This window comes from Ursus arctos, unplaced genomic scaffold (assembly GCF_023065955.2).
Source record: "Ursus arctos isolate Adak ecotype North America unplaced genomic scaffold, UrsArc2.0 scaffold_4, whole genome shotgun sequence".
Classification (NCBI taxonomy): domain Eukaryota; kingdom Metazoa; phylum Chordata; class Mammalia; order Carnivora; family Ursidae; genus Ursus; species Ursus arctos.
This window is the reverse complement of record NW_026623056.1, coordinates 87,037,559-87,051,834: the sequence shown is the minus strand read 5'-3', so window position 1 is coordinate 87,051,834 and position 14,276 is coordinate 87,037,559. Positions and strand designations below refer to the sequence as shown.

Here is a 14,276-nt window from a genome sequence, read left to right as displayed (position 1 = left end):
CTCTGTCAAATAAATAAATAAAATCTTTTAAAAAAAAGATTTTATTTTTAAGTAATCTCTACACCCAGTGTGGGGCTCGAACGCACCGCCCTGAGACCCTGAGTCTCATACTCCCACTGACTGAGCCAGCCAGGCAGCCTTGAAAATACACTTCTTGAGAGAAACTAGGAAGGTGGGGTTTTTTTATCCGTTTTTCATTCATTGATTCATTCATTCAGTTTCTAGAGGGGTCTTTTGCTAGCCTCCTTGTGTATAGCAGAGCAAACGGTGACCGCCCGGGGTCGCAGGGCTGGCCCCGGCGTGGGTGGCACAGGGCGTCGCCCTCCCTCACACCCTCGCTTGCCGTGCCCACCCAGAGGATTCACGGGTGCATTACTTGTGACAGAAAGTGTTGTTATACCTGGTAACATCCTCTTTCTCAAATTAGGTGGGCGCCAAGGCATTTTACATTTATAATTTGAATTGTGTTGTAGTGACGTAATGTGAAAATAATAAAAACCATAAGACAGAATAAAGGGTTGAAGGTGTAGCGAGTATTACATTTGCAGCTTGCCGGGCCTGGGTTTCCTCGTGATGGAGGCTTGGTGGTGTTGGCTCCTGTTCTTCTTCCCAGACATGTTGTGTTCATCTCTCAGCTTTGTGATGAGATCGTGCATACAGGAATCTGTCCACTTTCCCCAGTCGCCCTTTGTGCAAATACCTTTTCTTTGAAAAGTTATGTAAATCGTAAGCAAATTTTATTATGTTTGTTCTGTTGTGGCCGCAGTGGCTAGGTTTTATGCTATAACACCAGCAAGTCTGCGAAATTGTAATTCAGAATTAATTTATCCAGATGCTATCATTCTTTCTCACAGTTAGGAATATCCTCTCTAGAAGGCTGCTTCACGTCTGTTGACGTGCGTCTTCCTTCTTCTTTCTGTTGGCCTTGTGTTTCCTGACGGTCATAAGAGATCCAGTCCCGCACCTCCCCTTGGCGCCCTGCTCAGTCTGACCGTCCTGACCCCTCTGACCTGCGGTAACCTCTACCACCTGGAGCGTTCCTTAGCAGTTGGGCAAGATCACGATAAAGTAAGAAGATCTCGGGCTTTGCAGCAGGCAGATCTGGGCTTGAGTCACAGCATTGCGTAAGGATTCAGAGCATGGGTTTTGGCAACCTGCAGGTGTAAGTTCAGATCCCACCTCTGTGACCCCGAGCAGCCTCCGTGACCTCTCCTCCGAGGAGATGAATGAGGTCTTGGAGTGAAGTGCTTCGTCAGCATGGTGCCTGGCACGTAGAACGCTCCGAGTACGTATTTGCCGAGTGGCTGAATAAACGAGTTATCGGTGACCGTCCTTGTAATTCACTGAGACAGTACATGGGAAAGAATTAACGTCATTCCCAGAGCAGAACGTCAGCTTGTTCCTCTTTCCTCCACCTTTCTCCCCACCCGCACTTAGCAGCTGCCCTGTACTACTGATCGTTGCTTTCATACTCAAAAACATTTCGTGACCACAAGTGGATGCCTGTCGTCTCACTCCTTTGCGAGTTGCAGAAATCCGGCTCACACTGACTTAGCCTAAAAAGAGATCTCACAGCTCCCAGAGCCCGCAGCCCCAGGGAAGCTGGGTGTGTGTCCAGCTCGGCCTTCTGCACAGACCTCGTTCTCGGGCAGACTCTTCCCTGGCCGTGGCCAAGCTCAGCCACTGCAGGCTTACCATCTCCTGGGTCGGCACCCCCGGCAGAAAGAAGCCTTCCCCAACAGTCCCAGTAGCAGCCCTGCCCTGGAGGGCCGGGGTGGGGGGGGAGGTCAGCCCCGCCAAACCGCTGAGACTGAAAATGAGGAAGGGGAAGTGCCCACTGGGAAAAGAATCCGAGACACCAGGCAAGCCTGAACAAAATGTGGCCCGTGCTAGATGGCGTGTGGGCTGTACAGGAGGACGAAACACATGCGGGCACACACGCATACAAGGATGTACTACGCATGTACACACATGCGTGTGAACACACCTGTATGGATCCAACAGCACCAGGCCTCCCTGAGCTCAGGTCGGGGAGACCAGATTGAAATCCCAGAAGAGAGTGTATATATATATATATATATATATGAAAAGGTCCTTGCAGACAAGGGATGTTTCTTTTTAAAAAGTGTTGTAATCTCCCCAGCGGCACCTTAAATGTATAGTAACTTCCTGTATAACGTATGTAGGTCATTCGTAATAACGTAGCTTCTTGATTCAACCATGTGTATAGTCCCAGTGCACAAATCTTTTTTAACAGAATTCTGACGTTTTACCTGGATGATTGAAACAACAGCTAACTTTATTCAGTATGGGTTATGTGATTTTCTTCTTCCTTTTGAAAGATTAGCATGAAGACCGTGATCGTGCTATAGAATTTTGTTACCGATCAGTCTGTCCACCCGCAGACGGGTGTGAAGGAGCAGTCCCGGGTCAGAGCGCTTAGCTAGGGGCCGGCTCCGCAGAGGGGCTGGCTCTCCCTGGGGGGTGGGGGGGTACATCAGCCGTGGCTCGTTCAGGAAACTAGCTCGGGGATGGCGGAGAGACGGACCACTGCGGGGTTCAACGCTGGAGTGCTGCTGCCTGCCGCACCTGCTCCGTGGAATGCTAGACGCTGTCCTGCGGCTCCCGGTCCCCCCGTGCGCTTCCTGACCCTCACTATGGAACAGCGGCCGCTTTCCGAGAGCTGCTTGCTCTCTGCCGGACCCCGTGCTGCGTGCCCGGCGCACACCGTGTCACTCGGCTCTTGCCGCAAGCGGGTCTGAACGTCCCCATTTCACGGAGCAGGAGGCCGAAGCCCAGATGAGTTGTCTCATCTGTCAGGGCTCCCGCAGTAAGACCGATCCCTGGATTTGAGCTAGCTTTCGCTCTGGAGTGCGTCCCCGGTCTCTCCCTGCGTCACAGCTGAGACTGTGCCTCTGTACCGGTGGGTCCAGCCGTGGGATGGCCGTGGGACTAGGCCAAGGAATCCCCTTAAAGTGTTCTTGGTTTTGGTCTTTTTATAGAAATGCCTTCCTTCTGAGCATTGGCTCCCCATATTATGTATATTAATTTCAAATAACACAGTAATGGGACCAAGTTTCCCTAAAGTATGTTGACTGACTTGTCTCTTTGAATAAATTCCACGATGAAAGCAGATCGCACTAACGGGACATCTTCTCCGACTTCTCCCTCCAGTATACCCTGCGCTGTGACATGAGGCGGTCTCTGTTGGCCAAGGACTTGACGAAGACTTGTGAATTCATCGTTCACTCTGCTGTAAGCTGTCCTGGGGGGCTCTGTGTTTCATCACAGGAATCTTCTGTAGGGTCTGGCATTTTACCCCATTTCTAAACTGGTACATTAGCCTGGCGCTGTGTCGTGGCTGCTGGGCAGAGACTCCCAGGTCGGAGACGAGGGGCCTTGTTTCTCCCAGCCGGCTCAGAGCACTGGCATCGGCATGTGTCTCCTTCCTCTGGGCCCAGAATCCCACAGGGCGGTGCCGTGGCCTGGACGCTGCTGTGCCCCGGGGGCTTGTGCCTCAGTCGAGGAGCACCAGGCTGGGAGTCCCCCTCTGTTAGAGCAAGTGAGCAGTGAGCCGGTCCATTTCAGAGAGACGCAGCCTTCCTCAAGGCTGCCGCGGCAAACACACCCTGGAGCAGTGGCCCGGCCAGATCAGAAGGGTCAGGGCCTTACAGTCTTGGTCTGCCCGGCAAGGACACGCGTGGACACGCAGGGCCAGTGTGGGTTGCCTTTCCCAACACCTTCTGCTCATATTTTGCAGAGACAGAATGTTCTTAAAAATTTCCTTTCACATGTCAACTAAGGGAACTGGGTCCCCCTCCCCATGGCGGTAGGCGACTCTGGGTGAATTCAAGACAGAGCCCCGGCAGCCCATCTGCTCTACTCTTGGTCATCATGCAGAACTTAACAGTGACAGCAGCGCCTGCCCTAGGTATGATGCGTGGTGACAGATGTTCACCACACTGGATTCCCTTGTTTCGTCTCCCTGGGCTCTCCAGGTCCTGTATCGGAGCAGCTTGGGCTGTGAGCGCACACCTCTGGTTCGGGGCTGGGCCTGCCCCCTCTTTCTCAGGGCCGACAGCAGCCTAGTTCCCTCCTTGAAGAGCCACCTAGACTCAGATTGTGGTCTATCTGCCTTTGATTTAATTCTGAGCAGTCTGGGGACAGAAGAGAGCCAAACTGGGGTTCCTGGAGGCTCCCAGGGGAACGGGGCCTGGATGTGTGTCTCGATCCCGTGGGGCCGCAGGCGGTGTCAGACTCCAGAGCTACTCGCTTTCCTTGGCTCGTGTACCCAGCGCGGCCTACAGCTTTGTTGGCATTGTGTGGGACTCAGCGTCCTGGGGACCCCACGCGGATCCCACGGTCTTTGCCACGGGCCTTAGTAAGTGGGGGCTTCTCCAGAGCCCCATGGTGAGGCAGGTTGGTGTTCCTGGAACATCTGCAGTTGCGTTTCTTTTACACTGAAATGTCCACAGGTATATTTCAGTAAGATCGGCAAAATCACCGATGTCCTTTACCTGCACCATTTTTGTGACTTTCTGGGGCTTCCAACATTTATAGTTTTCCTCTTATTAGTAACAGTTACTGTGTTTAATTGTTTCTTTTAGTGATAAACATATCAAATATTAAAAATAGTTATCTTTTTTGGAAGTGATGTGATTTAGATATTTTCCTTTTTTCTATGAAGGGTCTTGGAACTGAAGCAAAAAAAAAAATTTTTTTTTCATGTGGATTATTCCCTAGAAGAGACCTGTACCTTTTTATGTCTTCAGCAAAGAGCCTCCAACTTTGTGAAGGAGAATGAGCCCAAGTTCAGCTCCCTGCCCAGAGCTGGGCCCCAGGCCAGGACCCCTCTTGGCCCCCAACCCAGGACCCACAGCGCTCTCATGACTGCAGAGCCCACCCCCCACCCCCCCACCCCCAGGCCGGCTCAGGGTGAGCAGCAGGGGCAGAGGTCTCGGGGCCTCCTCTCTGCTCCCAGCAGCTTACCAACACACAGCCTCCAAGAAGCCTGTTCCTCATGGTGAATGATTTCACGAGAAGGCCAAACCATGTGTGATCTCTAGTGGACAAGTTAAATATTCCTTTAAATGCTGTGAGGAGGACAATTTTCATGAACCTGTTAAGGAGAAGAATATCGTAGAATACGCTTTTGGTAAATGAGTAAACGTGGCAGATTGGCCAGTGCCCTTCCTCACTGTGGCCCCCGGCCTGTGGGTCCCGGCGCCTGAGTGCGACACGCCAGGCAGGCCCTGATGACGCTTGGCCGTCTGGGTGGGTTCTGCGGTTTCACGATGTGGAAGCGACCATCGCTAGTAATTATGGTAACATGTAGCTTAGAGGAACGAGCCTTCTAGATGGGCAGCCGGACAGCCAAGTGGCTAACAGCACAGTCAGAGCCGGACCACCTGGGTTTGAATCTCAGCTTTGCCGCTGGGGAAAGCCACGTGAGCTCACCGTGCCTCCCTGTCCGTGTCTGTGAGCTGGGACCAGCGACAAGAACAGCACCCCACAGGGTCATCGTGTTGGTTCGGTGTCAGCTCTTGGTCTAACAGAGGGGTTTAAAATAAATACCTGCCAAGAAGGCTCCTCTCGGTTCCTAGGTCTAATTCTTAATTTCTGGACCTGAAAGGGCCCTGAGAGATTAAGAAAGCGGTCCCCTCATTTTACAGATGAGGAAACTGAGTCACGGGGGGGTGAAGAAATTTCACAAAGAACACACATAGATTTTTGGCAGAACTGTGTTTTTAGACCCCACACGACCTGCCGCTGGGAACCAAGTCCTTCCTGGTCCATTATGCTGCCCTGCGTTTCTCTAAAAGGGGGAAGGGGAGTTTGGCCTGTGGAACTCTTGGCTCCAAGCAGTTGATTTGGGTTTTGCCTTCTGTTTTAGCCTCAGAAGGGGAAGTTGACCCCGAGTCCCGTGGACTTCACCATTACACCTGAGACCCTGCAGAACGTCAAAGAGGTACGGCGCTCCTCACCCCTGCGTGCGGGGTATTTTCTTAGCCACTACATCCCGCGGACCCACTGCTGCCCAGTTCTTTATTTGGGCATCAAGTCGTCAGCAAGAGGAAATTTCGGACTATTATCTATACCCAAAATAGTCTGGATTTTCAATGTTGATTTCTTTTTAAATTCAGTAAGTACCGAGAAGAAGAATGCTTCTGAAAAGCTTCTCAGGGCAGCTGTCTGCTTACTGTGCTTTCTGTCCCTTCTCCCCCATCTACCACATGGGGCTCAGAGCCCCTCTTTCCTGAGCCCCCAACGGCCTGGGAGCCGCACACCTTTACTTCGTAGTCGGCGGCCTGCTCTCTTGTCATCGAGGCCGTGGCGTTTCCCCCCCTGCTGTAAACCTGCTTTCTGCTCTCCTGGACCCCGTTGATCAGCAAGTGGGGGAGGCCTCCCATTCCCTGGGGAGACACGGCTGAGGCAGGTGTGCGTCCTGGAGGGCCTCTCCGAAAGTCCACTTACTGGAGGGGACGGGTCCCCTGCGGGTCCGTCAGCTTGTTCTCTCACAGGGATTGAATGTGACTGGAAGCACGCAGGGAGCACAGGTGGTCCAGGGGCTGCGGCCCTGCAGCCGGGACCTCGCTGCCCTGCTTCCTCGCCGGCCTCGGCTGTTAGCACCCCAGTTAGCACTCAAGCTCTTAAGAGGGTTTGTGTCTCTTCGTTCCCAAGAATCTCAATAGCACAAAACTCAGTGACAGAACTGAAGTGAGGAAGAGGAGGGGAGCAGACCAAGTGTGTCTTGTAAAGAGCTCCTGGCTGGACCTTGTATAGTTTGTTTTGTTCCTTATATCTTGTCTCTGCTTTACTTTATTTTCTTTTTTTTTGTTCCTGTCCTTTGATTAAGGCCGTGAGGGTTTTTTTTCTGTTATCATACTGTTGTTTGCTCCTTTTTTCTCTCACGTCCTTTTTCTGTTTTCCTAATAGTCACCCCCAGATGTTGAAACAAACAGAGACACTCATGAGTTTAAGTAACAACACTGAGAACAAGAACCTTCTGCCAGAAGGTAACATTTTTGCATTTTCCTCCCACCACAGCCCTCTCGTTTGTTGAAATGGTCTGAAATCTAAGTTCCCTTTCATCTGTTTTCTTTTTCCCAGCATTAATCCTCTGTTGGCTTAGAAACCACTTCTAATAGTTGCCCCAAGTACCAGTCATGACTTAGCCATCCCTGAATTACTGAAGTTTCCCCATAGTCATTGCTCACCTCTGCTTTCCTCTCACCTTCTTTTCTTTCTAAAGTTTATTTTTTGTGCTGCTGGAGTACCTCCTAGAGTCATTCTTTCAGAACTGGTGAGGAGTGAACTTACATCCTTGAGTATCTAACAGACCCCTGACTTTGCTCTCACGCTGAACCCTGGTTTGTCTAGGTAGATGGAAACTTCTGGGCTTCAAATTCATTTGCCCTTAGAACTTGGGAGAATAGCTCCCTGGGCTTCTGGTGCTCGTGGTACTGACGATCTGATCCCCAAATTTGTGTGAGCTCATTTGTTTCTCCTCCCTCTCCCTTCCTCCCAGGCCAGAAAATCCCAGCATCTCCCCATCCTTAGCGTTCTGGAATTTCAAAGCCCTTGCTGGATTTTGGTGTTGAATCAGTCAGTGGGCCTGCCATCTTTCCTTCAGCTCTGTGAACTTCTCTCAGTGTTTCTTAGATGCGTCTCAGGAGAACCTTGGCCCGGTCTTTCAGCTCACTCGTTTGCTCTTTGGTTGGTATGTCGCCCAGCTGTCGACATGTTTCCTTCAGCAACAGCGTGATTCGTCTCCAAGCACAATTTCTTTTCAAGATAGCCCCTTCTTTTACTGCAGATGCACGGCCCTTCATCTCTGTTTCCTTGGGCTGGTTATACTGTTTGCTGGTTATTCTGTTTGCCTCTTTCTTGCTTTTGTTTTCTTCAGCTGTTTATTGATCCCCGGTTGTCAGCTTATATTTGCAGATGAGAATCAACTATGTATGGCCTTGTCGACTAGACTGTCTATCCCGAGCCCAGACGATAGTCTGTCCTTCTGGTTTTATTTTATTTTATTTTATTTTATTTTATTTTATTTTATTTTATTTTATTTTATTTTATTTTATTTTTAAAGATTTTATTTATGTATTCAACAGAGATAGAGACAGCCAGCGAGAGAGGGAACACAAGCAGGGGGAGTGGGAGAGGAAGAAGCAGGCTCATAGCAGAGGAGCCTGATGTGGGGCTCGATCCCGTAACGCCGGGATCACGCCCTGAGCCGAAGGCAGACGCCCAACCACTGTGCCACCCAGGCGCCCCTGTCCTTCTGGTTTTAAACGCCCACTCTGACAGAGGAGCTTTGCTGCTGGGGAAGAGGCGCTCGACCCTGTGGGCTTTCTTTTAGGGTGTGCGGTAGCTTGTCTTCTGGGGTGAGGGCCTCGTTGTGCTGTATTGTGGCTGTAAATGACTGCGGACACTTGCCCTGCCTCGCCCAGCCTGCTTTGGGACTGTCCTGGGGAGAAGTCCCCCTTGGGGGATGCTGTGGTGCCAGCCTGGGCATGTGCTGCCCCGAGAGGCCACTCACGGCCCCCTGACTGCCCCTTCCCTGGGTGGGCACCGCCTCTAATCTCAGGGCTGCCCCGGGCCCTGCTGGGGACGCTTGTGTGCAGAGCTCTCTGCCGACCTCAGGACGTGGTCCCCTGAGCTCTTGGGAGCCTCCCTGTGCACTTCCACACACACAAACACTTCAGTGGGGTTGTCTCCCCATGGCGTCCTGCATCGCCTTTCTCTCTGTAGTTTATTTTTATTTGTATGTGTTAACATCACGCCCCTGGGAGGAGAGGGTAAAATGAAGGTTCAGTCAGGATCTTAGGCCGGATGTTGAGAGCTTTTCTTTTTCATCAGTTGCCTAAAAGAATTTTAATGTAGAGTGCTCCTGCTTTTTATTTTTCCAAACAAATAGCTTCTTTACTTTGAGTTGTTAGAACTTTGTTTTGAATCAAGAGTTTTCTTGAGCTCTCTGCCTCTGGGGCCACGTGATACAGAGCTCCCTGTGTCCAGTTCCAGCGTTGCACCCACGACAGGTGAACACCAGCCACGGTGACCACTGGCCCTCGAGGTGCAGCTGGTTGGAGCCGTGTTGAGCCGTGGGTGTAAGGTGCTGACTGCATTTCAAAAAGGAAGAGAATATAAACGTAATTTTTTAATATTGATTACACGTGGAAGTGATATTTAGGATATATTGGCCGATTCTAGCTGCTTCCTTTTACTTTTTAAAATATAGCTAATAAATAAGTAAATAAATAAATAATAAATAAAATACAGCTACTAGAAAATTTTAAATTACATCTGAGGCTCATATTTGCAGCTGCATTTTGCTTCTGTGAGACCGTGGTGTTCTAAACTCGACTCAGCTTGTTAGCACCTGGGACTAGTGGGGTGACATCTGCTAGGACAATTGCCTCTGACTCTTCAGATCCACTTCCCACAGGAACATCATCGTCCATGGCCAGGTTCCTAGGTCTACAGAGAAAAGGTCTAGAAGGTCTTAGTCAAGCATTGACGAAAATTGTTCTTTAAATGTCCTTGAAATAAAAGAAGTGCCTTGACTTTTCAAAATTGCATAATTGGTAGCATTTTTTGATTGATTCTAAAAATAGAACCTTTTGGGGGGGTGTATGTGACCGATTCCCTGTAAACACTCCTGGCAGCTTCCTCAGGTGTTTTTATGTCGTATCGCTTGGGAAGAAGGAGCGTTGCAGGTCTGATCGAGGCGATCAGGACGGTCTGAGGGAGCCGGCCGTCCCGTCCAGGCAGCGTCAGCACTGGGTATCCGCAGGAAGTTGTTGAATAGTTCGGTCTGTTCGTTTACTTGACGGGAGAGATAAGTACTGTTGTACCTCTTTCCCATTTTGTAAAACAGGGTCCCAGCGGGTTTTATAACAATTGCCCAACTTTGTTTTCAGTTTTTGTTTGTACCAGCTGACTGACTCTGGAGTGATTTCCCTCGGCACCTTCCATTCCTGATGTCTTGTTTTTGTGTTGTTCTAGAGAGCCTTGCTCCCCAAATTTCTCATCCGAGGGCATCTCAACTCCACCAACTGCGTCATCACACAGCCGCTGACGGGGGAGCTGGTGGTGGAGAGCTCGGAGGCCGCCATCAAGAGCATAGAGCTGCAGCTGGTCCGCGTGGAGACCTGTGGTAAGGGCCCTCTGCGGCCGGCCGACGCACCGCGGGGGGAGGCAGAAGTAAGAGCACGGCCCTCGAGTCCACGAAGCGTCTGCCTGAGAAAGGGAGACGTGGAGGGGAGGGAGCTCTCGATCCTGTAGAACAAATGGCAGAAGCGGCCACCGAGGGCCCGTTGATCAGTGTGGACATTCCCTGTTCTCTGAGCACACGGTGCCGTCCGCCTTGTGTAGGGTGTGCGGAAGGCTATGCCCGAGACGCCACGGAGATTCAGAATATTCAGATCGCTGATGGAGACGTGTGTCGGAGCCTGTCCGTCCCCATCTACATGGTGTTCCCGCGGCTGTTCACCTGCCCTACGCTGGAGACCACCAACTTCAAAGTGGGTAAGCGCGCCAGCCCCCTGCGCCTGTGGGCCTGCCGGCTTCTCCCGTGAAGGCCGGGCCGCAGAGGGGCCCCCGGGCCAGACACACGGGTCTGTGTGGGGCCGGCTCCACGCAGAGCACTCGGTCCTGCGGTCACCCTACAGAAGCTCCCCGAGAAGCCACCCTGCCCGTCACGCAGTGTCCTCAAGGCGGAGTTTTACTTCACAGTACTTGGATTCCAAGTTAGGAGGAGCTTATCTGTTGATTTCTCCCTTGGTTTTTCTACAAAAACTTGAAGAGGTCTAATAATTTTTCTTCTTCTGTGCTCTACTTGAAGCACCTAAATTTTTGCCTGCTGTTTCTATCAGATTTAGAAAGTGTCCTCGTGACATTTCATGCAGTGCCTGGGATTGTTCCATAGACATCACGCTCTCAGCCCCTCAGCCGGGATGTCAGTAATGCTCCTTGGGCCTGATCCTGGGTTTTGTCTGGCTTGGGGCTTGCCACATGACAGATACTGTTAGTTGGGAGTGCCCACAGCAGAGGGAGGGCGCCATCGGTGGGCCCTGGGGCTCCTGTCCACGCGGCCAGCCGCGGTCAGGCTCTGAGTCTCAGGGTGGGAGGTGGGAGCGAGCCCCACGTCCTGAGTTATAAGCAGAATCGCATGTGCCCCCTTCACCTGTGCTGGTGCTGACCTCATGTGACTTAAGTGTGCGTCAGGCCGAGGCCGTCCTCCAGCCGGAACCCATCCAGAGTCTAGGGTTCCGCGGGCGGAATGGCTGCTCTGCCATCAGGAAAGCCAGCACCAGCTCCCTAGCGTGGCCCTTGCGTGCCTGCTGGGCACCCAGCCACACTGCTCCCTCCAGGGAAGAACAGCGAGGTGGGTGTGGGAGTGGTGGCAGAGAATGGGGACCAGAATCCCAGAGGGCCGATCTAGTGCCGTGACGACTGTCAAAGTGAGCAAAGAAGTGGGCTGGTGCTGCTGGGGCACACCTCTGTCATGGCCAAGCCAGCCACACATGGTGACTTTGTCCTCAGGACTCCGGCCACCGGGGCCCCTTCCACAGGGCTGAGCTGCTTCGATGCTAGGCCTTCTCCCGAAACTCCCTGCTCACCCCTCCCTCTTGTCAACAAGAGAAGGTTGTGTAAACAGGTGTCTCGGGTAAATGAACCACTGCCCAAAGAACAGCAGTAAACTGCACGGTTTCTGGACGTTGTTTCTCATTTGGGGCGGGAGACATGTACCCAGGCAGCTGGGCTCTTCCATTAAGAACTGTCAAAAGTATAAAAATAAAGCAAAAGAGTATGAAGGAACAGAAGGGATCTTAGAAGATTCTCTCTCGTAAAGACAGAGGACAAGGGAGGTGTGGTTGGGAAGCCGACCCCTTCCTGTTCCAAGGTGAGGAGACACGTTCCCTTAGAGAAAGTTCGCCAGAGGTGGGCAGAGGCCAGTGCCGCTTCTCCCCGCGGCCGCTTCCCCCGGAGGCCCAGGGTGCTGTACGTGGGTCAAGGATACGGAACCCCCACGGCACGGGGCGACCATCCCCTTTGGGAGCCTGCTCCCGCTGGGGCGCCGTCGGCGTGGGGTGTCCGCCGCAGGGCAGGGAGCGTGACGCGCGTCTTTCTGTCCGCAGAATTTGAGGTGAACGTCGTTGTGCTGCTGCACGCGGATCACCTCATCACCGAGAACTTCCCGCTGAAGCTGTGCAGGGTGTAGCCGGGGGGCCGGCAGCATCGGCTTATTTTCGAGATGCTTCTGTATCAGAAATGAATCTGAGCCCTCCGATCACAGTCACTGCTGTTCCCTGTTTCCTCGAGGCCTCTGCTTCCAGTGGGCACCTCTCATCAGACCTGTTCTCTCAAACTCATCGGGACTTTGTAACTGTTGTTGGCAAGATCCCTTCGCAGAAAGCAGAATTTTCCTCCGGCTCCTGACTTAACTGCCCTTTTCAGGAGCAGTGACACTGTAAGAGCACGTGGCTGGGCTGGGCGGTGAGGTCCTGGGGACCCAGGAAACCCTCCCACCTGGCCAGTGGGTGTAGCTGCGACTCCTGGCAGAAAGTGGCTTGGCGGGACGTGGCGAGCCGCCTGTTGCTTACGGTGTGTGTAGACCCCGTCCAAGGAGGCTGCGCAGCGGCGTCCGCCGGAACCGTGTAGCATTTCCCCGCTCTGTTTGTCGCTCTTTGATCGGTTTTCATGATGACTTCAGAATGTTGAGGGAGCTGGGGCAGGGCGTCCCTGGCTGTCACAGGAGGAAACCGCGACTGTCCGCACCTCTAGTCGTTGGGTGGGTTCTGAATGGCAGGAGACGTGCCCAGGGCAGGAGGTGAAGACTTCTGTGCCCCGGGAGGGGCTGGGAAGATGCCCTGGACTTGGCGAACTCGGCCTGCCCCCGAGGTGAAGCCGTCGTGGCGCACAGCGTGTGGAAGCCTGGTGCAGCACATCGCTTCCGTCTGATCCTGTTGGTCCACAATCACTGAGGCCTCCGAAATAAGCTGTGTGCTCGGCAGGCCCCCGGCCTCCCTCACTGCGCCTGCGCCTGGGCTGTGTGCTCGGCAGGCCCCCGGCCTCCCTCACTGCGCCTGCGCCTGGGCTGTGTGCTCGGCAGGCCCCCGGCCTCCCTCACTGCGCCTGCGCCTGGGCTGTGTGCTCGGCAGGCTCCCGGCCTTCCTGACTGCGCCTGCGCCTGGGCTGTGTGCTCCGCACGCACTCAGCCCCCCTGACAGCGCGTGCGCCTGGGCGGGCCTGAGCCAGGCCGCCGGGCTGATGATCCCTCGCCCCGGCCGTGCTGCCATCGTCCTGGGACCGCGTCCGGTGACGTGTGACGCCGAAGGCGAACAGACCTGACTCAGGCACTGCTTTATTCTAGGGCTTCACCAGTGAAACCGATACAACTTACTCACTGAGTCATTTCTAATTTGGTTCCCAGAGAATACATTTCTGGTTTATAAATCTCCTTTTATGCTCACGTGACATTAATAATTATCTGTCTTTGATGATGTGTTCGGAGTATCAGGAAACAAAGAGGCCATACTTTCTGGGACATTTCAAAGGTAGAAATCATTTTTAATGGAAAAAAAGCTAAATGAGAATTTTGAGCAAAGGTTTGGGATGTATACTGCTCTGTCATTTCTTTAGTAAACTGCTTTTGTGGATATAAATAGGACGAGTGCTCTGCTTAGGGAACGACTGTTAACTGAAGACCAGCCAGCACCCTGGCTGCTTTCATTTTCATTTCATTCGATCCTGAGTGGCCCAGACAAGGGCCTCAGGCTGGCCATTTCCTTCCCCTTCTTGGCCAACACCTCCCATCGGTTGTTATGAACACAGATGTTTGGCTTTCTCGGACCGCCACCAGCCTGCGGCTGCCCTTGCTGGCTGGGGGGGGGGGGGGGGGGGGGGGGCGTCCATTGTCGGAGGCCCAGGGTCGTCGGATTCTCGCATCAGAGCGAGAGGACATGAAGGGGAGGGGAAGGAAGGAGTCTGAACCGTGAATCCGTAACAGTATATTGTTTGGGAAATGCCGTTGGCTGTCAGAGCTCCTGCAGAAATGGGGCCTGGCTCCCATTCTCCGCCATGTTGTAAGCTCCAGAGTAAAGGTAAGAGGTAAATCAGAAAGAAGGTGTAAAAAAAGCCGAAGCATTGGTGCCGGAATTCGCCCAGTTGGTGTCCTGAGCCTGCCTGCCTTGGTGGCTGCTGGGAAGTAGAACCCTGGCATTACTTCTGCTTCCCTCGTTGGAGTCTCTAAGCCCCGAGTCCGAGTCTGA

General features: G+C 52.8%; 1 protein-coding gene across 1 annotated transcript in view; it reads left to right on the top strand.

The window, feature by feature from the left end:
• Window positions 1-13,670, top strand: part of VPS26C (VPS26 endosomal protein sorting factor C) — a 41,645-nt gene extending 27,975 nt beyond the window's left edge. Inside the window, exons 4-8 of the mRNA XM_026504175.4 lie at window positions 3,175-3,255; window positions 5,894-5,968; window positions 10,009-10,159; window positions 10,378-10,530; window positions 12,144-13,670. Coding sequence (XP_026359960.1) covers window positions 3,175-3,255; window positions 5,894-5,968; window positions 10,009-10,159; window positions 10,378-10,530; window positions 12,144-12,226 — 543 coding nt within the window. The 3' untranslated portion in view covers window positions 12,227-13,670. The remainder of the gene's footprint in view (window positions 1-3,174; window positions 3,256-5,893; window positions 5,969-10,008; window positions 10,160-10,377; window positions 10,531-12,143) is intronic.
• The last annotated feature ends 606 nt before the right edge of the window (window positions 13,671-14,276 follow it).